General features: G+C 40.3%; 1 protein-coding gene across 1 annotated transcript; it reads left to right on the forward strand.

Moving 5' to 3' along the window:
• Positions 1 to 14: 14 nt before the first annotated feature.
• On the forward strand, positions 15 to 25,522 carry LOC117294522 (poly [ADP-ribose] polymerase tankyrase-1-like). The gene is made up of 22 exons (XM_033776973.1): positions 15 to 205; positions 4,085 to 4,309; positions 4,623 to 4,831; positions 5,547 to 5,641; positions 6,497 to 6,634; positions 7,758 to 7,873; positions 12,748 to 12,869; positions 13,483 to 13,574; positions 14,464 to 14,542; positions 15,130 to 15,301; positions 15,835 to 15,914; positions 16,718 to 16,869; positions 17,741 to 17,906; positions 18,348 to 18,567; positions 19,634 to 19,743; positions 20,219 to 20,341; positions 20,913 to 21,347; positions 21,881 to 22,096; positions 22,776 to 22,956; positions 23,741 to 23,927; positions 24,591 to 24,747; positions 25,244 to 25,522. Exons 1-22 carry the CDS (start codon positions 16 to 18, stop codon positions 25,301 to 25,303), a joined length of 3,525 nt encoding a protein of 1,174 aa, XP_033632864.1. The 5' UTR covers position 15; the 3' UTR covers positions 25,304 to 25,522.
• Positions 25,523 to 26,343: the final 821 nt, after the last annotated feature.

Raw genomic sequence — 26,343 nt, forward strand, 5'->3', positions numbered from 1 at the left:
AGTGAAAATGACAAAATGGCGTCTCGGCGCAGTGCGCTGTCTTCGTTTTTGCCAATAAGTACAGGCGCAAATGAGCCACATCGTGAACTTTTTGAGTCTTGTAGAAATGGAGATATTACCAGAGTAAAGAAGCTTGCTAATCCCACCAATGTGAATGCCAGGGACACTGCTGGAAGAAAGAGTTCACCGCTTCACTTCGCTGCGGGTATTGTAATTTTTTACTTTTTAATTCGTTTTCTAATGCAACAACACAAATCTCCAACAACATGAAAAACGGAACGTATTTACAAAAACAACGCTCAAATAAAAAATACAATAGAAGTTGTATTCACAATCACATGCTGACTCTGTGGCTGCTTTAGGAAAAAATGTCCGTATCGTCCTACCACTTTTCCATTCGTGGGTTAAATAAATCCAATTCCAATTTATTTATTACCCAACCAGGCAGAACCAGCAAATGCCAAATAAAATATTGACCATTATTATTGTCATTGAACATGATCATGATGTTGACTCGGTCTCAATATAAATAAATAATTGAGTTTGAGGTATTTTGTTTTGACAAAATTAGTGAAAAACTGGTGCATAGATGAGGGGACAAAAATCTTTCCCTGACTAGTGACAGGCCTTTTGATTGAGTGCCGATGTTTGTGAAACTGAATGAAACAGGTCAACTCGTACCTAAACTTTAAGTCAACTCATACCCAAAACATTGTACCCAAGGGGCCAAGTCAACTCGTACCCAAGTTAACTAGTACCCAGGTCAACTCGTACCCAAGTCAACTCGTACCGTATAACGCACAATTGTATGCCGAAACTAAGAATCTCTGTGCGGCGTGATTAAGTTATTCGATGAAATAAAAAAGGATGTAATTTAATATACCTTCTCACGAATTCCGTTTTTGGTAATATTAGATGTTCATCTAATTTCTGCTTTTTTTCAGATCCAATTTTTATAGCAATGAAATGGTTGGTGTTAAAAACAGACACTACTTTTATAATTATAGGCATAGACCTAAAAATGAGGTTTCGTTTAAATTTTAGTACCGTAATATTCTTCCAATGTTTTAAACAGTCGGTCTGTTATTTCTGTTTTGATGTTCCTCTATTTTCTGCTTTAAAAAAAAATTAATGAAATTCATTCATATTAGTATGTTCTGATCATTGTTTTCCGATTCAACAAGTCAATTAAAAATATAATGATTCCTAACCCAATACAAATTTGCGTAAGACCGGATTTGTTTTCGGAAAGAAAAAAATCATTTAAAACAAATCTTTAAATTCTGATTTTAAAAGTAAAAAATTATATTGAGTTATTCGCTTAAATTCTGTTTGTTACCTGCAACATGAAAAAGAAACAAGAAAAGGATAATAATTTCAACAATAAATAGATAAATGTATGATTTACATTGTACAATATGAATAAATAAATTGAACTACAATATTTATATTTAGCACTAGGAAACCCCCATATTGGATTAAAGTTTATTTGGGTACGAGTAGTTGACTTGGGTAAGAGTTGACTTGGCTACGAGATGACCCAAATTCGTCTGTAGGGCGGTGGCACGGTATGTGTGGTGGTCACTAGGTGGTGTATGTGAGTATAGTATGACTCACAATTTGCTGTCATTTGAATTTGATTGTATTGTATGCTGAAACCCAATTAAAGATGCAGGAGAGTGTGATCAACTTCTCGACCTCAACAGGCAACATAATTCCTTGCACAGCATGGCTGTCATAATGATAATGATTAAATTCTTTGAATTCTTTATGCTTGATAACGGTACGGGTGTGGACAAGTGAGAATAAAATGATAGTAATTACAACTTCAATCTGCAACCGGCCTGAACAAAAGTCAGCTGAGGTCGCATTAAAAAAAAAAAAAAACGACAACTGGCGATGCCTGCTGACAATGCCAACACCAAATTTTAAATGTACTACGAAACAACATTTTAACACAATAAACCAATAAATATAGGCCTATGTTGAAGAATTTATAATAACACTTTCAATGTGTCGAAAAAGTTGTACTTCAACTGGGAAAAAAAGGCTTGGGTGCTGTACTTTGTTTTAATTGTTTTTGATCTGCCAGTCTTAGTTGAACTGAGACTAACTCCACCAATCACCAGCAGCCGATTTCACAAACCTTTACGCAATTGCATAAGTCCACTTGCGCACCAATTATGGCGCAACTTTTGTGCCATAACCATTGCGCAAGTGGTTGCGTAAAGTTTCATGAAATCAGCTGGAGGGCTTGAAATTAACACTAAAGCATAGGCCAGAGTCCTGTGATTTTAGTGTTGGGCCAGTAAACTCACAATGTTACAAGAGTCCTGTGGTCTAATGTTTCAGTTTGAATAAAACTCCCAATTGCACAATATCTTTGTGGATAATGTGATCATTATCTTTCAATTTTCTGTCAAGAGTATCAAAGTACACTTACAGTTTACACGTAAACAATGGGACAAATCTTCACCAATAGATGGTTGTACTCTTTTTGACTCTGGTCATTGTAAAAATGCATTCTGATCCTGTAAAATTCTGATCCATACCTTGAGCTATGTACATACAACTAACATTTATAACAAGCCCTGCAGTTAGTCTGGTGTCTGTACTTTGCTGTAAAAAAAAAAGAAAAAAAAGATCTGCCAGTCTTGATTGGGAGGCTACATAACTCCACCATTCACCAGGGCTCGAAACTTACACTGTCTGAACCATAGGCCAGAGTCCTGTTATTTTAGTGTCTGGTCAGTTAACTCACAATGTTTATTATTGTGAGTACAAGTTCTGAGGTCTTGTGTTTACGTTTGACTAAAATACCCAATGGTGTAATATCTTCATGGATAATGATGGGATCATTATCTTTCAATTTTCTGTCAAGGGTATCAAAGTACACAACAGTTTGCACATAAACAATGGGACAACTCTCTGAGTGATGTTGGACTCTTTTTGATTCCGGGCTTGTAAAAATAAACTGTTATCCAGTAAAAATGTGGAGCTACGTCTACAACTTACAAGCCCTGGGCGCGATTTCACAAAGCACTAAAAAAAAAATATTCATCGAAGATGGGTTGTCAGTTTTACCATAGTGACTGATTTGTGTTGTGATATCACACTTTATTAAAGCAACTTCGATTGATTTGCAGTTACGATCAATCGTAGCTCTTTGTGAAATCGGCCTCTGCAGTGATCGTGAGTCTTGTGTCTTCCCTCCCAAATTTCTATTAGACTAATTTAATTAATAATAACCGTATTTATAGAGGCGCCTTTTCCAAAGTATTGCTTTTATACCTCTTTATAGGCACTGTACACGTTTGGTAATTGTCAAAGACTAGTCTTCACAGTTGGTGTATCTCAACATACTGTCCGCATGAAATAACAAACCTGTGAAAATTTGAGGTCAATCGGCCGTCGAAGTTGCGAGATATTAATGAAAGAAAAAAACACCCTTGTCGCACCATGGTCACACGATGTTGTGTGCTTTCAGATGTTTGATTTCGAGACCTCAAATACTACATACGTAAATCTGAGGTCTCGAAATCAAATCCGTGGAAAATTACTTCTTTCTCGAAAACTACGTCACTTGGGAGCTGTTTTGTCACAATGTTTTATACTATCAACCTCTCCCCATTACACGTAATCAAGAAAGGTTTTGTGATAATAATTATTTTGAGTAATTACCAATAATGTCCACTGCCTTTAACAAGAAGATGACTCAAAGTATTTTGTACAAGGGAAACTGATTGGGGGAAAACTTGCATTGCCTCAAAATGTTTTGTATAATGGCCCTGTGCTTTTACTGTGGTGCCCTGTGCTTTTGCTGTGGTGCCATGTGCTTTTCTGTTGTGCCCTTTGCAAATTTTCAACACAAGTTTAAATTCTTCATAGAAGTGCCCCTCACCAGAGAAAAATTCTTGCGCCCTGTCAAGAACAAACTCATGGCATCAGGATTTGAAATGATTGCAATACATGTATTAGGCAATACAGTGACTGTGATTCATCATTATTTTGCAAAAACCTTCTCCATTGAACTTTACACAAATAATTTTCAATGACTCTATTTTGTTTTTTCTTTATCCCTCAGGCTTCGGCAGAAAAGATGTTGTAGAGTTCCTTCTTCAGAATGGTGCCAACGTACACTCCCGTGATGACGGAGGACTAATACCGCTTCATAACGCTTGCTCCTTTGGTCACGCCGAGGTTGTCACACTACTCTTAAAGCACGGAGCAGACGCTAATGCTAGGGATAATTGGAATTATACCCCTCTGCATGAAGCGGCCATAAAGGGCAAGATTGATGTTTGTATAGGTAGGTGCAGGCCACAGTTATGGTCATGGTGCTCTGTGCTTTTGCTCCTGGTGCCCTTTGCAAAGTTCCAAAACAAGTTTACATTTTTCTCATAGCATGCCCCTTACTAAGAAAGCACACAAAGTAAAACAACAAAGGTGTTTTTTTCTTTCATTCTCTTGCAGCTTCGATGACAAGTTGAGCTCAAATTTACACAGATTTATCATTTTATGCATGTTGGGATACACCAAGCATGTCCAGTGCCTTTAAAGACAATCGCCATTTTGCATTATAAAACAACTAAAAACACTCACCATACCTGTTTTGCGTACAGTTTTGCTTCAAAACGGCGCAGACCCTAACATCAGGAACACGGACGGCAAAACAGCCCTGGATCTCGCGGACCCTCCCGCTAAGCAGGTCCTGTCTGGAGAGTACAAGAAGGACGAGTTATTGGAAGCATCACGGAGTGGCAATGAAGAGAAGATGATGAGCTTGCTGACCCCATTGAATGTCAATGGCCATGCAAGCGACGGTAGACGGGTAAGTCCTCCAGTAAAAATTACGCCCCGTACAACAAGACCAGCCCTCGATTTCATCCTAACTTGGGAATAATCTTTGGACTAAAGACCAATAAGGTTCAGTAACCAAAGAGGTTAGGCTGCACTTAACCCATCTTAAGTTAGGATGAGTTACTTGTCCTAACTCCAGATAGTATTAATCCTAGCGTTTCGTGAAATCGGCTGCTTGGCCCAATTTCATGAAGCCTGTAGGAACAGAAACATGCTAAGCACAGGAAAATCTTGCTTGGCTAAAAAAAGTTACCAGTCAACATTCCTTAAAGTTTATATCGTTGTGACTGGTGCCCCACTCATTTTTTGCTAGGAAAATAAATTTGTTAAGCAGTATTTACTGCTTTACTAAAATAATCTTGCTTAGCAGAATCAGATTACCAGCCAAAAGAGCTGTGAGTTTAAATTGTTATGACTGGTAGCTTTATGAGGTCATGGCAAAGGATGTAAGCATAGTGATAAGCACTTTAAAAAATCTTGCTTAGCGAAATTAGGTTACCAGCCAAAGGGAAGTTAGTTTACACTTTCACAACCAATGCGCTTCTTATACTTTGCAAGCAACATTTTCTTTGTAGCTTTATGAATACAGGGCCTGAGTGGATGTAATTTTGATACCTAGTTTTTAATTTTTCTAATACCCATACAAAAATAATGTAAGCAAGGGTTTGTTACCTTCCAATTTTCAGTCCACACCACTGCATCTTGCTGCTGGCTACAATCGTGTGTCTATCGTCCAGCTGTTGTTACAGCATGGGGCAGATGTTCATGCCAAAGACAAAGGGTGAGTAGGGAAAAGATACAAGTCAGTTCTTCGTTGGTTAATAGTACTAGCATTCATCAAGATTGATTATGTACACTTCTCCAAAAAATTGATCTTGGCGCCTACACAGAAAAAGAACATTATACAAAGTGAAAATAAGGATATCAATTAATTTAATATAAATTAATTAATTTACACCATTTGTAAGTCTATTTGACCAGGTGTGACTTTAGTTCTGTCTTGAAGTTGACATTGACTTTCAGTGGTTAGACTGCAGGACTTGCAATGACAAGGTTGTGGGTTCCAATCCTACCCAGCTAACCGCTGATTTCACAATGATTAGAATAAGTATTGGCATCTAGTTACTGAATCACAAAATCTTGGTTTGTGCCATTCATAATCATAGACGTTAAACCAATGTTTGTATGTGAGAGATTGGCTGTTGCCAGCTTGTGGGATCTTCTAGACAAACAAAGAAACAAACAACAAACAAATAAACTGTCAGTCCATCCGGCAATTTGGAAAATTGATTCAATCCTTCAGCGAGCTTTAAGGCTCTGTAGTTGAGGAGGTCAAGTGGCTGTTAGAAAGAGGAAAAGCAGGGCTCACATGCCCAAGGCCAGTGTTTTTCGCGTTAACTCTGAACCACACAAGTCCGGAAATGACAGGAAAGCGTGGCATTGCTTACTTCACTTCACCATTCTTTGCAGAGCACATAGGAGATTTGGAGGTTTGTTGGAGTATGTACTGACGCGCATAGGAGAGGATCATGGATATTCGCTATTTAGCAACATTTTGAAGAGCAAAAAGTTGTTTTAAGCCATCTGAAGATCTGTTTTGTTTTAATTTTGTTTTCTTCTCCACTTCAACTCATAGTGGGCTTGTTCCCCTGCATAATGCCTGCTCCTACGGCCACTTTGAAGTCACGGAGCTTCTGATCAAACATGGTGCTAATGTCAACGCTATGGATCTGTGGAAGTTCACTCCACTCCATGAGGCTGCATCCAAATCGAGGTAAGGTACCAGACTCATGTCATTATTGCTAGTGTGGCCATTAATAATTATTAATAAATACCTTGGACGGTTTCAAGTCTCTGATTGGTCAAAACCCGGTCATGTGTTGGAGTGTTAACGGTGGTATAAAGACCGGCTTTGGAATATAGCGAGTAAGTGGCCACTAAATCAGCATAAATTGCGTAAACCTTGCGCGTTGCACTGTATCGCACGCTGATTTATATCCCTGTTAGTTTCATTGCACCTTTGCGCACTTACGCGTATGCGCGCTGAAAATGTGTCAATTTAGCGCGCGTATAAACTGACGCCGAGCTCATGCGCGCGTTTTAATGCACAAGGAACAGCTATCGTCCAATCATTTGCCTCCTTTGACCCCAGTGAAGGCGCTGAACAGATCATTATTTCAAAGAGTCACTGGTCTCAAAGATCAGTAATGTGATTAACGCACGAAAGAGATGGGAACCATCAAAAGCTTAAATATGGCCCCTGAACATGTCTGGAATTTGGACAATTGTAGCCGTTTAATTCGCTAAAAAAGGTATTTATTAATGGGAATAACAGTGTTCGTACCCGGTCTTCACTGCGTGGTAATGACCTTGGTTGGTGGCTGGCGCTGTTAACCGGCGAGGTCTGTTAACAGCGCCAGCCACCAACCCGGTCATTACCACGCAGTGAAGACCGGGTACTTGCACTGTTATTCCCTAAATAACACTAATAATGCACTATAATGGACATTTATGAAGCACCATATCTGTCAGAAAGACTCTCCTGATGCATAGAAAAAGAACTCCAAAGATGCTACTTTAAGTTAAGACTGAATAAGTTTATTTTAAAGTTAGTTTTTATGCTCCATCTCCTGACACTCGTGACACATAGAAAAAGAACTCTAAAGACAGTACTTTCAGCTAAGACTGAACAAGTGTATTTTAAAGTTAGTTTAAAAGCTGGAGAGAGGTTCAGTGCAAGAGCATTCAAAAGAGATGTTCCACCATGTCAAAAAGAACAGTCTTGGGTTTAGAATTATATATTATATCTTTTGAGTAATTACCAAACCTGCCCAGTGCCTTTAAACAGGAGATAGGAATTAGGATAATTAGTAGATGATTGTTGTTCCTGTTGACAGGCTTGAGGTGTGCTCCCTGCTGATGAGTCATGGGGCAGACCCTAACCTCGTTAACTGCCATTCCAAGAGTGCCATCGACGTTGCACCCACTAAGGACCTTAAAGAGATGCTGCAATGTAAGTAGAGATAACAACAGTTGATTTTCAAGGCCAGGGCCCAATTTCATAGCGCTGCTTTTAAGAGTTTTTAAAAGTTCTCAACGTTTCAACTAGCTTGCTCTAGTTAACGTCAGGAGACTGTCACAAACTGCAAATATATTAATCTTGTATCCTTAAGTTCTCTTGTTTTTCATAAACAAAGAGCCAGACTTTTGCATTTTAGTTCAGGGCACAATTTCCTAGAGCTTCCTAAGCACAAAAGCAGCTAAGCACAGCAAAAAATACGCTTACCAGAATAAGCTTACCAGCCAAACTACCATGGCACATTTACATTTTGTGACTGGTACCAAGGTTGTAGCTACCACGATCGGAGCCGGTCGGCTATGACCGGCCCGAGCTTTCGCCGACCGGGATCCAACAAAAAATATCGAACTCCGACCGGCATAAATTTATGTAAAATTGTTTAAAATGTCATTGAAATAATTGAAAAATAAAGACAGCAATTATGATAAACTCCTAATTAGATGTGTATTTTATTTCTGTAAAAACAATCAAAACAATTTTCTATCCAAAACCGCGATCTTCTCCGTGATTGTTGCTTAAAAATAAGCCGCTAGAATGCTGCGAGTTTATGGAGTACTAAAAAAGCACGCACATTCGCCGGCGTGCGTGTAGTATACATGATGCACAAAACCACATGGTAATACTCACACGGTCGCCCACTGGTTCATGTAGCATGCACAGCACATTACACACTCAGCCAGTCCGAAGTCCATTTTAACCTAGATATCGCACGCTGTGATTGGCCATTGATGGCTGTTGATAAATCCATATTCATATATTCTTGGCTAGCCTTTTTCACAATACACCCTCACAAACGGAGTAAAGAATTGGCAACCGTTGTGCATCACGCCTGCAGACTGTGCACAATGTACAGCCTTGGAGGAATGCTAATAACATGGACAACTTCTGCCAACAGAGGGCGTTGCTGGCCAAAGTTCATTGAATTATTTCTCAATGTGTGTTGTTGACCGGTCGTTGATTCAAGAAGATTTTGTTGCAAACGGAGATCAGAACATGTTCAAAAACAAGCAATTCTCAAACCACAAGTTCATTCAAATGGTTGTAGATAATTTAGGACATAAATTAAGAGATAAAGTCGTCCATTTTTAGGGACTTCACTTTCGTGTTTTTTTTTCTTTTTTTTTCTTTAGTTTAATTTGTTTTTATCATACTGTACATGCAGCAGGCTAGTGAAAAAGAATTTTGGTTGGCTCGCACGGCGGGCGATTGAAAAAAAAAGTTAGTCTGATGGGCGGACAAGGTCGGTGGAGTTGTCCAAGTTGCATGCAATTTTTATTTAGAATTTTCAGAGTGAGTGTAGGGTTGATGATTTTCCTGTCTATTAGTATTAATACTTGTGCAAAAAAAAAATATATATATATATATAAAGAATGAAATGACAAGAATCAATTTTTGCGTTTATTGAATGCACTTCGTTCAGAGATTGTCAATGAATATAACTAAGTGAAACGTGGCTTTTCTATTTTACAAAATGTACTCCTTTTTGAAATGGAATAGTCTAGATTTTGCGGCTGTGTTTCTGAACTTGTCTCTCCACTCTGCATTGCCTGCTGATGAATGTATGCAACTGCAAGCCTTTCAATTGATAAATTCAACACTCAAAAATTTTGCCTAGTAGTCTACCTACCCTATTTTGAGATAGGATTTAAATAGTAAACAGAATATATTTTATTTATAAATTTTACCCTGACATTTTACTTTAAAACTTAATAATTATTATTTTCTATGGCTCCCTGGGCATGTTTTTTCCTCTGGCAATGACTATGTCAAGGCACAAATGGGCAAGACATAGAGCCTGGGGAATCCATCAAAGCTTAAACAAAACCTAAAACCCTTCAGCTTCCAAAGACGCTGCCCCTGTTGATCCCACCGGGTTGTGAGGCGCTACGCTGCCCCCATACACCCACCCTCTCGACCAAGCTCTCGACAAAATTAGCCGGCATCCAATTTGCCCTAGCTACAACCTTGACTGGTACCCTGCTAATTTCTGCTGAGATGTGTCAAGCAATACTTGCTGCTTTAGCAGCTCTATGAAATTGGGCCCTGATGTCATTAAGGTCTTTTGGTTAAGGAGAATGGACAAGAAAGTCAGGCCTGTGAAATCTCCGCTTTAAAGCGGATTTCTGGTGGTTTTTTTTCATTTTCCCATTCCGCGTTTTTCTTGGGCTCCACTTTTTTCCCGTTCCGTGTTTTTCTTGCAAGCCTCGTTTTTTTTGCGTTCAGTTTTTTTTATAGTTTTTTTTTAACATCCGAAATAGATCGTCAAGCAGCACGTACCTGGAATCGGGAAGCCCTTTATTGCGATTTGATTTGGCATGTGAGTCGGAGGCTAGACCCAGTAAAATGCTTGGCATTGGTCTTTCATTGGAGCCGTTGTAAATTTTTCGTTTAGCGCAATGTCTATTATACATGTACTTCAATGTCATTGTTCCATTGCACCAATAGAGGGCGCTTTACTAAAAGCTGTATTAAAAAGCCAACACCTTGAGACAAGATTAGGCACACATGTTTCCCACACGACGTACATTGTGTGTGTGTGTGTATTTTTTTGCGACAAGTAAAAAATATGACAGTCGACGACAAGGACAAATTGCGCTTGTGGAATTACTTCTAATGCTACAAAAATATCTTGAAAATGAGGATGCACAACACATTGTTACATTTAAGATTTGTGGCCTATGTTTCTGTGAATGTTTTGTCTCTGCTGCAGTTTTTGATTACAGCCTTTTAATGTTGGGAGTGCTGGCCCAAAAAACGGACAAGTTTCCCGATGGCCCAAAATCCAGACAATTTTCCGTTTTTTTTCATGACCCACTTACAGGCCTGGAAAGTGTAGATTTGTGGATATAATGTACGAGCTGAAGGCAAGTACATTGTAGTCACGAATCTACACTTTGAGACTCTATTCTCTGACTTAAACTATTTTCCCCATTGATTGTGTAACAGTGAATTGGATTTCTCAATAATAATAACACTTATTAGGCTATCTAATTTTGTGTACTTCAAACGACGGAATTTGTCACATTTTATAACTATTTTGCAGAATGTATAGGCAGACTTTATAGTGTTTGCAACGTTATCTAGTACGAAGTTAGTTTGCTCAGTTAACAATAAATAAATGTGTTACTAAAGTGATTTTTTTTTACTGGAAAATGTTTTTTAAATTGAGTGTTTTTTGCTTTTGAGTGTGACTCAGAAGCCTGAGGAAACTTTGAGACGAGAATGTTTCAACAAAAATGGACCAGAACCACAGATGCAAACCGCCACCCCACTCTTACATGTGCACCACCTTTACTTTTTTTACACGAAATCAAGCATGCCTCAAACACAAACTTAATCACTGTGACTCAGAAGGCTGGCAGGGCTGTTTTTTGGGGGAAACAAACCCACAAGACTGCAGGGCTTGTAGCTCAACACTTTTACTGGACCAGAGAATTTCATACAAGACCAGAATACATTTCAGCTGTTTTTTTTTGGAAAAAGCACTGAGAGAAGATTTATTTAAAAATTGAAATATGGTGAATGCTTCAATACTCAACAGAATCAAAAGATACCTGTATTTATCAGCTTAAATTAAAGCCAGTGGACACTATTGGTAATTGTCAAAGACCAGTCTTCTTACTTGCTGTATCTTAACATATGCATAAAATAACAATTCTGTGAAAGTTTGAGCTTGATTGGTCGTCGGAGTTGCGAGATAACTATGAAAGAAAAATTCACCATTGTCAATCGAAGTTGTGTGCGTTTAGATGCTTGATTTCAAGACCTCAAATTCTAAATCTGAGGTCTCAAAATCAAACTCGTGGAAAATTACTTCTTTCTCGAAAACTAAGTCACTTCAGAGGGAGCCGTTTCTCACAATGTTTTGTACCACCAATCTCGCCCCATTACTCGTTACAAAGTAAGGTTTTATGATAATAATTATTTTGAGTAATTACCAATAGTGTCCACTGCCTTTAAAAATGCAATGAGGTATTTTATAAAAAAACACAAGACTGCTGGACTTGTACACTGCTAAAAATGGTTTTCTTGAAACAAGAAAAACATGTTATTTTGACAATATATTTCTTGTGTCACTCCCTAGAAACTTTTTCTAGGGACCCCCTAGAAACTTGTTCTAGGGAGAGACACTAGAAATATTTTCTCAAAAAAAGAATACATTTTTTAGCAGTGTATGGTCCAAAGTTTACGGCCCCCATGCCTAATTCACTGTCCGTGGACCGGTCATCCAGTGTTTAGTTCAAGCCTTCCCTGGTGAAACCTTAAGACAAGGATGCTTGCAATGAGCCATGTGCACCACCTATCCCAGCCTTATGTCACACTGAAGAACAAAGCCATTATGATTAAGTATCTTGCTCAAGGCCACTGGATCGTGACCACCCTGGCCAGGATTCGAACGCACATTCTGTGAACAACAGAACTCGTTCAGCAACAACGCACCATGATTATGAACAAATAATTGTAAATCATAACAATAACAACTTGCTCACAATACTTTGATGCTGAATTTAGTAAAACACCTTTCCCAACTTGCTGTACATCAATTTCAGATTCCTTGCTAATATCGATAAAAAAAACTTGACAACATTTCATTTTCAATACACCGTGCAAGTCTTGCATTTATTCGAACACTGGGACCTGTTAAAATGTGTGAGTTTGTTTCCTTCAGGCGCCAAAACAATGTATGTGGAACCAAATTGGTCTGTAAAAAGTTTGAATACCATGCATTGAGACCTGCATTGTCTATGGGGTATTTTAACTGTAGTTACAATACATTAAAGATTTGTTTGTAACTTTATGATTTACAGATGAATTTCGGGGCAATGCAATGTTGGAAGCTTGCAGGCTATCTGACATGACACGGATCAAGAAGCAGATTGCTCCCGACTTGGTCAACTTCAAGAACCCACAGACACTAGATAGTCCCTTGGTAAAGTTGTCTTCCTTATTTTTCACACAATAATAATACTACTACTACTACTTTTAACAATAATAATAATAATAATAATAATACAGCAGCATTTGTAAAGTTCACTTTCCTGTATTAACCATTCAAAGGTGCCATTCTAGTAGAAATTAAGTTGAAATACTAGGTTGGAACCTGTTACTGGCCAAGCGAGTTCGAGGAACATGAAGCATATTGCTGGTAGATCACGGGCCTGGTCTAGTTGTACGGGGCCCCAACAATTTTTTGTATGTAGGGTGCAGCTGAACAATGTGAACCTAGTGCCAGTAATGTGAGCAGGGTTATTTTGAATTAAATTCGCTGAGTGACAGGTTGCCAGTGTAGTTTATCTAATACTGGGATCATGTGGTCAAAAGTGCCAATTAAGGGACGTGGGGACAGTTGTCATATTTTTGTTGGGCAACTTAACAGTAAGTAAAAGGATATTTCAGGAAAGCAGTAAGTTGTTTTTACATCTAAAGTGATAAACGTTGGTCTACCTGGCAGGAATAATACAACATTTCTTTCACGCTTCTCTTGAACTACAATAGTTTGTATAATTGAGAAAAGGAAAATATTATTTGTTCTTACGCAACAGCACTGTGTAGCAGGTTCCGTTTTCCCAAAGAGGAAACAAGCTGTGGAACTACTCATCAAAAAGGGTGCCAATCTAGTCGACAAGAACAACGAGTAAGTTTTCTTTTACAAGAAGTTATTTACAGAAATTATTGACAAACATTTTCACTGGCACACTCGAGGCTAATTTACATCGGGCATGAAATTCTTCCATTTATAATCTGATTTGTTTGCTCTCAGAAAAACAGGTTACAATCATAGCTAAATAGCCTTAAAGACAGTGGACACTATTGGTAATTGTCAAAGACTAGTCTTCTCACTTGGTGTGTCTCAACATATGCATAAAATAACCAACCTGTGAAAATTTGAGCACAATTGGTCGTCGAACTTGCAAGATAATAATGAACGAAAAAACACCCTTGTCACACAAAGTTGTGTGCTTTCAGATGCTTGAGTTTGAGACCTCAAATTCTAAAACTGAGGTCTCGAAATCAAATTTGTAGAAAATTACTTCTTTCTCGAAAACTATGTTACTTCAGAGGGAGCCATTTCTCATAGTGTTATATACTAGCAACAGCTCTCCATTACTCTTTACCAAATAAGGTTTTCTGGTAATTATTATTTTGAGTAATTACCAATAGTGTCCACTGCATTTAAAAATTGGTCAAATTCTGTATAATGTGTAGGTCAGCCCTTGTACCCAATCAAACATTATATTTCAGTTCTCAAGGCATTTGCATTTAGTTTATTTTGGTCGGAAGCCAAGGACTCTCAGAAAAGTGAGCTTTATCACTCTGCTAGCCAAGAACCCATTGGATATAAGACATGGGAGAAAAACCCACGCTGTCGGGTTAGGGACTGAAAACCCCAATCCACATAGTCCCCCGGCGTGCTTCATAGGGTTCTAAAGATGGAAGGCGAGAAAAGATGCCACTACACCAACCTGACCACCCAAAGCATAAAAACTGACTCGAAAGAAAACAATTGTCTTTCTTCCTTTCAGAGGGCTAACACCATTACATGTTGCAACAGACAAGGGTCACATTGATGTAATGGAGCTCCTACTGGAAAGTGGTGCCAAGGTAAGTCAGTTTTGTTGTTGATGAAGTATACCTGAATTTACATCGGCTTGTCATCAACCATTTTCACACCGTATCTCTTATGACAAGAAATACAGCCCTGGGGAGGACAAGGAGTATTTTTACCCCGCAGTTATCCCACATTGGCACATGAAGGTCCCTATTCCGTGGGTTTCTGCTGCTTGTTTCAGGAATCCCCTGGGGTTTTACCGCTTACCCCAACCGTCAGGATGCGACGGACAGGTCCAAGTGGATGAGAGCCATAGGGAGAAAATAGGCCAACACAGTATAGACTGGACAATGGCCTTAAAACCAACAAACCCTACTCCAGAGCAGGGGTGGCTATTCCCTGAGGCATGCCCATTTCCTGGGGTTATTCAGGGGCAAAATGTGTGAAAGGATGGGCCGTTATTTCCAAGGGTTGCCCCAGGGGAATAGAGTAGGCTGATTAGGACTTTAGCCATCTGATCACATCCTTCAAGGATAACCCTTGCTTACGTATATGGACAAGTTTGAGCGTCACTTTCAACATGAACATGCATTGAAATAGATACTGTGTCCTCATCAAGAAGTTGTTCTGCTTGTCCCAGGTAAATTCCACAGACAACATGGGTCAGACCCCTCTCCACCGGGCAGCTCGTGAAGACATTCCTGAGGCATCTCGTCTTCTGCTCTCGTACGGCGCTGACACCACCGTGTTATCACTGCAGGGATTCACACCCGTACAGCTTGCCTCGGAGAGTGTGCAGAAAATCATGCAAGGTAAATAAATTAACACTTTCATATACATTATATCCACCCAACAAGTAGGTGATCAAGACACGACAATAAAGAACAATTCACAGGAAAAAAAAAAACAGAGACAAATACATTAAACTGTGCTGCTGCAGGAAATTACCACTGCAAGTTTTGAAGGAGGCGAGTGAATGTTGTGAGGAAGGTTGTTCAAAAGACATGGGGCAGCAGTACAAAAAGATCTGTGCCCCCAGGAGCGATATGATCTTTGTTCAGTCAGAAGATACTGGCCGAAAACAAGCTCGACTTAAAATGCTTAATGTGTTCAGATAAATATAAAGGTAAACCTATTTGTATCCATGTTCCAGCCCACAACATTGGAGCGCTTTACAAAAGCTGACATGAATAAAAATAATAGTAATAATAATAATTGTGTCTCAAAATGCTTCATACTATCTTATGCTGCTGTCAGGTTCTAACCAATATTTTTGTTTGACATTAATTTTAAGAGTGTTTACTAAACATAAACTTTTAAATGATTAAATCCTTGATTTTTACAGTTGAGCAGAGGTTGAATGCCGTTGATGAAAGTTCAGAGTTCTTAGAGTTCTCTAAAGCTGGAGACTTGGAGAATATCCAGGTACGGAATCAAAAAAACTACAGGGCTCGAACTTGACACTGAGCTGCAGTGTGTTCCTGGTTTGATTGGCTGCATTGATTGATTGCCCTACAGAACCTTGTAAACCATTACACCGTGATTAAAGGAACACGTTGCCTTGTATCGGTCGAGTTGGTCTTTGAAAAGCGTTTGAAATCTGTTGTTATGAAATGCATGGTAAGAAAGATGTTTTAAAAATAGAATATAATGATCCACACAAACATGCCTCGAAATTGCGTTGTTTTCCTTTTAGGTCGCAGAGAAACACAGTTAGCCATTTTGTGGAGTACAAATGGCCGATTGTGTTAGGTCGCGACGTTATAGGAAAACTGTACAATTTCAAGTGATACTTGTGTGGATCATTAGATTCTACTTTTAAAATATCTTTCTAACCATATGCATTTCATAACAAACGGTTTTTACACACTTTTTCAAAGACCAACCTGATCTGATCCAAGGCAATGTGTTCCTCTAAGGAATAGGAGACTTTCCAACGCTAGGTGGCAGCAGACATACCGGGTAAATTTTCATTGTTTACGTAGTTCTGAACATGCGCATAATTCTGAGAACAATGGATTTACCCGGTAAGTCTGCTGCCCTCTATCGTCCCAGAAAGTCTCCCATTGGTCTCATACTTAAAAACTGTAGATCCACAATACCTTACAGGAAAATACTGAATATTGAAGTGCCTTGAGTTTCACTGAATGATGAGTATGAGCACTATATAGAAAACCTGTATTATTATTATTATTATTGTTCAAAAATTGTCATTTTTTAACCTCCAGGCCCTAGTGTCGAGGAATCCACATATAGTCAACTGCCGAGACAAGGAAGGCAGACACTCGACGCCTCTGCATTTTGCAGCTGGGTACAATCGAGTAGCCGTGGTTGATTATCTGTTGCAGCATGGAGCTTACGTTCACGCCAAAGACAAAGGGTAGGTTTGATGTCCATGGTTTAGGTATAATGGTTACATTTTTCAGCGACTATAAAAACAAACGTATTTTACCTTGACTACTAAAACAACCGTGTTTTGCCTGGGCTACAAATCAACCATATTTTACCTTGACTACAAAAACAACCCTATTTGTCTTGACTAAAAAAAACAAACTATATTTTGCCTTGACTATGAAATCAACCATATTTTACCTTGACTACAAAAACAACCATATTATGCCTTGGCTACAAAAACAACCAGATTTTATAAGCGGCTTGCGGCAAAAATTCCCATAGTGGACGCGAACGGTCGTTAGGTTTGACCTACTTCCATTCACATTCTTCCGGCACTTCTGGAGTGATCGTTGTTTTTCACATCTCTATGGAACAGTGTCTCACTTCAACTCAGACAAGCAGATACTTGTTCTCAATTTGAAACACATCTCAAAACCTATCTATTTCGGGAACCATAGCTCTCGGCCTTTGGTTGTCTTTGTGTATATAGCAGAGCTCAGGTTTTTTTCGCGGCATGAGTGTCATCCTTTACAGACATGCCGCACAAGAAATGTTCAACATTATTAATGAAAATTAAAACTCAACACCTGTTAATTCAATGCATTAGCCGCTGCTTAAACATAGGATTCGAACTGCCTCTAGCTACCGGGCAATCTCGGTGGTCTAGTTGGTAAGACACTGCTCTAGAATTGAAAAGGTGGTGGGTTTGAATCCCACCGGAGAAATATTCCTGTGAATTTTTTTCACAGAACGCGGGAAATACTGAGTATACAGTGCTAACACACAACGGTAAATATGGGTAAAACCAAACTGAATATTATAAATGAAATTGTCCCTTCCTGTGTCTTCTTTTACAGTGGACTTGTTCCTCTGCATAATGCCTGCTCCTTTGGTCATTATGAGGTGACGGAGCTATTGATCAAACACAGCGCTGTCGTAAATGCAGCAGATCTGTGGAAGTTCACTCCGCTACATGAGGCTGCGGCTAAGGGCAAATATGAGATATGCAAACTACTACTTAAGGTAAACCATTATTCTCAAAGCCTTCCCTTCTGGAAATGATCATCTTAAACAGAATGTACACTTTTGGTAATTACTCCCCCCCAAATTAACCTCTAAAACTCGGTAAATATCACTGGAGATGTGTTGAAATTATAAAACAGTGTTAGAAGCGGCACCCTTTAAGGTAATGTAGTTTTAGAAAAAGAGATTTTAGAGAAAATTATTTTAGCATGTATAATGTTTTTACCAGCACCGGTACTTGCGAAACTCTCCTGAATTCATCGCTCTGTGATTTTCACTTTTTTTTTCAAAAACTTGGCGACTGTGAAGCTGAAACTTGTACAGGTAAATTATATACATCTTCATTAACAGTGAGTATGGATTCATGTCATGACTAAAAACTTGATCTATAAAAGGTGTCAAATATCCGGTTTTTATTTCTGGCTGTTCATTCCTTTGTAGCATGGTGCTGATCCTGAGAAGAAAAACCGCGACGGTCACACGGCCCTGGACCTGGTCAAAGAAGGTGACCAGGACGTTCAGGATCTACTGAGGGGAGATGCCGCTCTCCTTGAGGCAGCCAAGAAGGGCAACCTGGTCAGGGTCCAGAAACTGGTCACTCCGGATAATATCAACTGTCGGGACTCCCAGGGCAGGAACTCTACTCCTCTACACTTAGCAGGTGGGTCTTGGTGTGTGAAGCTGTAAACTTGCAGAGAAAAAGTTATGTCATTTGTGTAGAGTCATGGGATGCTGTTGGTATTTAACGTACTTGGTAACAAGTAATGGAGAGCTGTTGATACATGTAGTATCAAACATTGTGAGAAACGGCTTCCTCTGTAGTAACACAGTTTTTGAGAAAGAGGTAATTGCTCACTTAAATAATTTAAGACCTCAGCTGAAGCCTTTTATCATGCATCTGAAAGCACACAAAGACATGCAAAAAGGGTGTTTTTTTCATTCATTGTTCTCTTGCAAATGCGATGACCATTTGAGTCCAAATTTTCACAGGTTTGTTTCATGCATACGTTGGGATATACCAAGTGAGAATACTGGTGCTTGACCTTTACCAAACATTTCCAGTGCCTTTAAGACATAGTAGTAGACCTGTCGCTGGTGAATCTGTAAATCTGTCGTGGCCGAGAGGATTAGAGCCCTGGACTCAAACACTGGTGATTCTGCTCAGCAGAGTGTTGGTACGAGTCCCGGTCGTGACACCTTTGTCCTTAAAGCAAGACACCTAACTTTGATTGCTTCCTCCATCGGATGGGGGTGTTAAGTCGTTGGCCCTGTGTGTTGTGTAATGCATGAACCCAGTGCGCTTATAGACAAGAGAAGGGGTTCGCCCTGGTGTTTCTGGTCAGATTGGCAGAATATTGAGCCACAGCACCTTGAAAACCATTAAATGGTGCTATTAAGGAAAGAGTCTCATACTTCCCAAAATGTAGCTTACACCCCTTGTAGCAAGACATATTGACCACTATGATACGCACCTAGGGGCGGGATAACCCAGCCATCGATTTCACCAAACTCATCCTAACTTAGGATTAATATTAGGGCTTAGGACGTGTTAAGTTCCTGCCCATACGTAAGGATGCATTGAATCTATCCTAATCTAGGACGAGTTACTCTTCCTAACTTGAGGTAGGATTAATCCTAGTGTTCGTGAAATCGGCTGAAATCAGCTGTAGTCTTATTTTTAGCCCAACTTGTGATGATGGTTTTTTTGTCTTGTTTCCTTCCTATAGCTGGTTACAACAACGTAGAAGTAGCAGACTACTTACTAGAGCATGGTGCTGATGTGAATGCCAGGGATAAAGGAGGTCTCATCCCTCTGCATAATGCCTCATCCTATGGGGTAAGTCCATAAGTGCTCTCCCTAAAGACAGTTGAGGGCTCGTCTAACATATAAACCACCATTGCATCGGGGATAACAAATATAACTTGGTTTAACCCTTACACTGATGTGCTAGCACTGTATACTTTCTTGAGTTCCGTAAACAAAAATCACAGGTAAAACTGTCTGGTGGAATTCAAACCCATGACCTTTGCATTGACAGAGGGGACAGAGCTAGCCTAGAGGCTAGAGGCAGTTCTAATCATAACGATTTCACGGATGTTTTAACATCTGTGTTAATCAAAATTAAAAAATTTCATCGGGGATAAAGAGTATTATCTCTGAAACGGTCACAATTCACAGAGAGCGTTTCTCGATTATTTTGCCATTCAAAGCTGCAATTCCTACACACCTTGATAACATCCTTTCAAACCCATGCTAATCATGAAATTTTAATTTGTTATAATTTGTTTGTCTGTCTGTTTGGATATTGTAGCATTTGGATATTGCCTCGTTGCTTATCAAACACAACACGTGCGTCAATGCTGTAGACCGCTGGAACTTTACTCCCCTACACGAAGCAGCGCAGAAAGGTCGCACTCAACTCTGCGCACTCTTGGTAAGACCTCATTGTTTGTTTATTCCTTTTTGAGAAAGCTAGGTGAAACCGTTGAGACCTATTGAGAACTCACTCCGTTGTAGTGCCGTTAATGACGATTCACTATAGGCTTAAGTAGTAGTCTACCTTAAAAGCAGGGCAGTTCTTTTCAGAATTAAAAAGTCTCCGGAATTTTGGAAATCTACTCCGCGGTAGTAGAATCTAAAGCAAAACAGTTCTTAAAAGAACAAATTCTACCTGGCAAGTAGACACACACATGGTGTGGGCGCAAAACGAAATATACATTGATACCTCACCATGCAATGCCTAAAATTCCATATAGTTTGTGACTTGAAACCAATAGGAGAATTCCTGGGACGATAGGTGGCAGCAAACTTACTCGGTAAATCCATTGTTCTCAGAATTATCAGAATTATGCGCATGTTCAGAACTACAAAAACAATGGTTTTAACTGCTGCCACCTAGCCTTGGAAATTCTCCCATTGTTTCCGTCTTTAACCATCCCTCTTTGCTAGACTTGTATAAAGGTTTTCATGCATGCTCATTATTTGTATGTAATGCTTTTATTTAGCTTGCCCATGGTGCTGATCCAACAATGACTAACCAGGAGGGGCAAACACCACTCGACCTTGCCACCGCAGACGACGTACGCTCCCTCCTCATTGATGCCATGCCCCTGGGCTCAGCCCCGACCACTGCCAAAGGCCTCACCCCGACCACACCCATCAAGAATAGCACCCTCATCCCCGCTCCTTCGTCGAGGAGACCCGGACCAGGGCTCGCCTCCGATGATGTGGACACTGCGCAGGGGGCGGTTGGCGGGGTCGGTGCGGCAGCGACACCAGCTGTGAAGCAAGTGGTGACATCGACGTCACAGACCGGAGACGGGGCGGCAGACAGCGGCAGTAGCGAGAGTAGTACCGGTAATCCATTAGACATCAGTATCGGGGCCTTTTTGAGGGGCGTTCAGCTGGATCATCTCAGGGAGATCTTTGAAAGGGAACTGGTGAGTTGACAAACATAAGCCACGTAATGTTTGGTACTTGGTTCGTTAGGGTTTCTGACTTATTAGTTTGGATCTTGTCTTTGAAGGAATATGAATATGAAGATGATCAGAGCATACTGTTACAAAATGTTGAGTCGTTAACCATAGGTTCTTTTTTGAACCAACACTACTCAAAAGAGATATTAATATGGTGTTACTGCAAACCTCTCTTAACATGCGAAAGGTGTATGATGTATGAATCAATTCTTGATTTAAAAGATTCCTTTTTACAAGTCCAAAATTATGTAAATATTACTTACATACAATGTTAGTAGTTACATTTCACTCCTAAGCTAAGAGATTCTCTTTAGACTGTTGACCATGTCTAATGCTGAACTGCATTTGATATCCTTTCTTGGTGGACATAGAGGTCGTTGTAGGCGTGGTTAGGACTAATTGGTCCTAAATGTTCTGGAGCTTGTCTTTGTTGAGAGTGTTCTCCCCCCTGTGTCTGACGATCCATGAGTTCATTCTTGTCCAAATGTTTGATGCAGATAAGCATGGATGTCCTGCTGGATATGGGTCATGAGGAGCTTAAGGAGATTGGCATCAACGCATACGGCCACCGGCATAAGGTCATCAAGGGTATGGAGAGACTGATGGGGGGTAACATCACACCTAACCCACACCTAGGAGCTCATGGCAACTCTGGATCCATCCTGATTGATCTGGGTATTGATGATAAGGAGTACCAGTCGGTTGCCGTTGAGGTGAGTAGTTAGAAATCCATAGTTAAGACACTGCTCTAAATTTTAGACACTGCTCTAGAATTGCAAGGGTCGTGGGTTCGAATCCCACCTGAGTCACATACCTGTGACATTTTTTTCACAGGACTTGGGAAAGTACTAAGTATACAGTGCTAACACACATCGGTGTATGGGTAAAAACCAAAATTAATAACAACCCTCCGTTAGTTGACGAGAGGGTCATTTGAACCAACCAGATTTAAGGGAAAAAAGCTCTACCAACTGGGCTATCTAGGCCTATGGTGGCAGTCTCCCTCTTTTGACAATACTTTTGTCCAAGGGTGTCAGTCAGGAGCCATACAACCATTACCTGCCCTGTAGCAAGGGATCAAACCCAAGTTTACGATACAACCTGGGTGAAACTTCATGGCCCTGCTTACCGTCGGCAAAAAATCGGCGCTTGCGAAAGCAGGTATTTCTGTGCTTCTGCCAAGCCTATTTTGGCTTGTGCGCATGCGTATTCCATTTAATTAAGCATTCTATGCTTACACAGCTAGTGTAGAAACTCAGCGCTTGCGCGTAATTGGGGGAATTGTGTTCGCATGCGCAGAACTCGGCGGTAAGCAGAGCCAAGAGATTGGGCCAGGAGATCACCTTAAGGGGATGAGATTTAAACTTTATTTTGTGTGCTTTTGTCAACCAGATGCAGAACACGGTCCGAGAGCACCGCGATAACGGCCAGGCCGGTGGTATCTTCAGTAAGTACAGCATCAACAAGATTCAGAAAGTACGCAACAGGAGACTGTGGGATAGATACTTGCATCGGAAGAAGGAGGTCGCTGATGAGAATCATAACCATGACAACGAGAGGATGCTCTTCCACGGTACGTCCTGCAATTTTTTTAATTATCATTTTTTGTATGGTATTACTCTGGGATTTTCCCTGGGAAAAAGCGAATGGCCTTTTTACACTATGGACGATTTACCGCTGGTTTGCTCCTGGTCTGCCCCGGCAAATGGGCATTAGCCGGGGGAAAACCATCCCCGCTCCTGAGTAGGGGTAAGCGGTTAAACCCTGGGCTATTCTTGAAATGTGCACCCCGAACCCTGCGGAAAAGGGGCACAATGTGAAAGTGCGCTTTTGGTACAAAATGTCCTGGGACCTCACCAGGGCTGTGCTCCACGGGGATAATAATAAAATAATAATTATACTGGGCCTTTCCAAAATATGATTAAAGCGCATAACAAAAGAAAAGGATAAATTAAAACAGCAAGAACAAAACTGAAATCTACTATTTAGTAAAGAGATAAGTTTAAAGTGTACTCTTAAGTGTAACAACACAAGAAGAATCACGGACATCAATTGGGAGACTGTTCAAAAGTTCAGCACAGAGCGTGGTAAGGCGTCTTTGCCATAAGATAATCTGGACTCGCGAATTCTATTGAAAGTAGAACAGAGTCCTTGATGGTTGCTATGGCGAAGATGAAACAAATTGGAGAGATAAGGTGGAGCAAACATGTCAAAACATATAGAAGAGTTTTGAACTGGATGCATTTCTCCATGGGTAGCCAGTGAAGTTTAGCGATAAGAGAAACAGTGGGAAATTTTTCGAGTGTGGTTTTCCATTGCATGGGTCTTTATTAAAGTCATTCTGCCTTTCTCCATAGGGTCACCATTCATCAACGCCATCGTCAACAAAGGCTTTGACGAACGCCATGCCTACATCGGTGGCATGTTCGGAGCAGGTATCTACTTTGCTGAGGACTCCTCAAAAAGCAACCAGTATGTGTACGGAATCGGGGGAGGGACAGGATGCCCCGCCCATAAAGACAGGTCCTGTTATATTTGTCATAGGTGAGTTCAAGGAATGCTGATGATCGACATAGATTCTTGTGGAAATTTAACTCTGACTTTGTTGCGGTATTCAGGCTGGGTGGCACTATGTGGATTTGGTTTTCAGTCCCTCCCTGATTGCGTGGGGTTCCCCTAGCCACATCTAAAACTGGAACTTCCTTCTTTGTCTTCCCTCTATTGGGGTTCTTGGCTAGTAAAGTGATTGAGTTCTCTTTTCTGGCTTCTCTCTTGGCTTCACAACCTCAATAAATGAAATGAAATTAAATGGAATGGATGGAAATAAACATTGATTGTGATCAGCAGAGTGTGGGTTCGAGTCCCAGTCGTAACACCTGTGTTCTTAAGCAAGACACTTAACCATTGCATCGTCCTTCAGATGGGACATAAAGCCGTCGGTCCCATGTGTTGTGTAAAGCACGTAAAAGAACACAGTGCACTTATCAAAAAGAGAAGGGGTTCACCCCGATGTTACTGGGTTGTTTCTGGCTGCATATCGTGCCACAGCATCTTGTAAACCGTTACATGGTGCTAAAGGAGTAGGTCTCATAATTCCAACGTAGTCCCAAATTGCCTTGCAGGAAAATACTGAATGGTGACGCCTTGAGCGCTATATATAATCCACCTTTATTATTATTATTATTAATTGTATGTTTGTTGTACCAGGCAAATTGTATTCTGCCGAGTGACCCTTGGCAAGGCGTTCCTTCAGTTCAGTGCCATGAAGATGGCCCATGCACCTCCTGGTCACCACTCGGTCATCGGCAGACCCAGCACTGGCGGCTTGGCGTACTCCGAGTATGTCATCTACAGAGGAGAACAGGTGAGTTTGACAGGGATGTGATTTCTCCTTTTTTAACCGCAAATACATTTTTGTTAAACCCCAACCCCAAATTCATAGGAAAATGAAGATAAAACCCTGGATAACCCCAGATTACAGAGTAGTGCTTTCAAAACCAAAGATAAATGTATTCTAGCAAGCAGACTTTGCACTCCTCGCAAGCTTTTTACACTTTGTGCTCGCAAGCTTTCCACTTAGCGCTCTTGGTTAATTTTTTTTTCAACAACAACTCTGTGACCCTGAGGGCCTTGGCACATAAGGCAACATTTACAGGCCACTTGGAGGCAACCAACTGCAGTGCATGCTACGGGACCACTACGGTAGCACATGAGTTGATTCAGAGTTGCTCACACCGCAAAAGATTACAAATAGTTCAAGATCAGTTCAATCGATGAGCCTGAAATTCCCTTGATAACTTTCCCGTAAAATCTTTTTAATTTTGGTAATCTAAAGCGAACATCTCTTTTCCCATTGACAGGCTTTCCCAGAGTACCTCATCACGTTCCAGATCGTCAAACCAGATAACCCCGAGAAATAACACCTCACCCATCATCTGTGATGGCGGCTACCTAATCATCCTCTTCTACTTCTACTCACACTTTGCACTGGTTCGCTGGAAGTTCATTCTGATCAACTCTCATCCACTCGGCGCGTCTCATGGTCAAAGCAGGGACCAAAATTTCATTGAGTAGCTGGAGTAGATGTTTAAAGGGAAGGTACACGTTTGGTAATTACTCAAAACAAATATTAACTTAAACACTGGCTTGGTATCTAGACATGGGGAGCTGTTGATAGTATAAAACATTGTGAGAAACGACTCCCTCTGAAGTAACGTAGTTTCTAAAAAGAGGTAATATCTCACCAAAATAATAAAAGACTTCTAGCTAGAAGTCTTTTATTCCTATCTGAAAGCACACAAATTCATTTAACAAGGGTGGTTTTTTCTTTCATCATTTTCTCCCAACTCTGATGACCAATTAATCTCAAATTTTTCACAGGTTTATTATTTTATGCATATGTTGAGATACACCAAGTGATAATACTGGTCTTTGACCGTTACCAATAGTGTACCTTCCCTTTAACAGTTGTCTGCTAAGCAGAAATGAGCAGGATACCAGCTACTAAGTGTGCATGTTACATGACAGTTTGGCTTGTTCTGGTAAGCATGTTGTTCTTAGCTACTTTTTGTGCTTGAGCAGCTCTATGAAACTGAGCCCGGTTACCTGCTAAAAAGCAAATTAATGGTTTTTGAGGAAAAGTGCTTTAGAAAAAAGCTCTCTGGGAGCTCTTTTTACCATCGAGAAAAAGTCTTGTCAGACAAAATTGTATTCAACCTGTCTGAGCGGGACACAATAGCATTATAACCTGGTCTCCATGTCATGGCTCTACTTACCGCACGATCTGCACTTTCGATCACCATTCTGCGCTGCTAGCCTTGTATAAGTGTAGAATGGCTAGTAACGTGGAGTATACACGCGCACAAGCTAAAATGCCCAGCTAACTTGTGAAATACGCTTGACGCTAGGGCTGAATTTCCTGCTTCTGCAAGCGCCGATTCTTCGCTTACGGTAAGAAGAG

Source organism: Asterias rubens, chromosome 9 (assembly GCF_902459465.1).
Source record: "Asterias rubens chromosome 9, eAstRub1.3, whole genome shotgun sequence".
NCBI lineage: Eukaryota > Metazoa > Echinodermata > Asteroidea > Forcipulatida > Asteriidae > Asterias > Asterias rubens.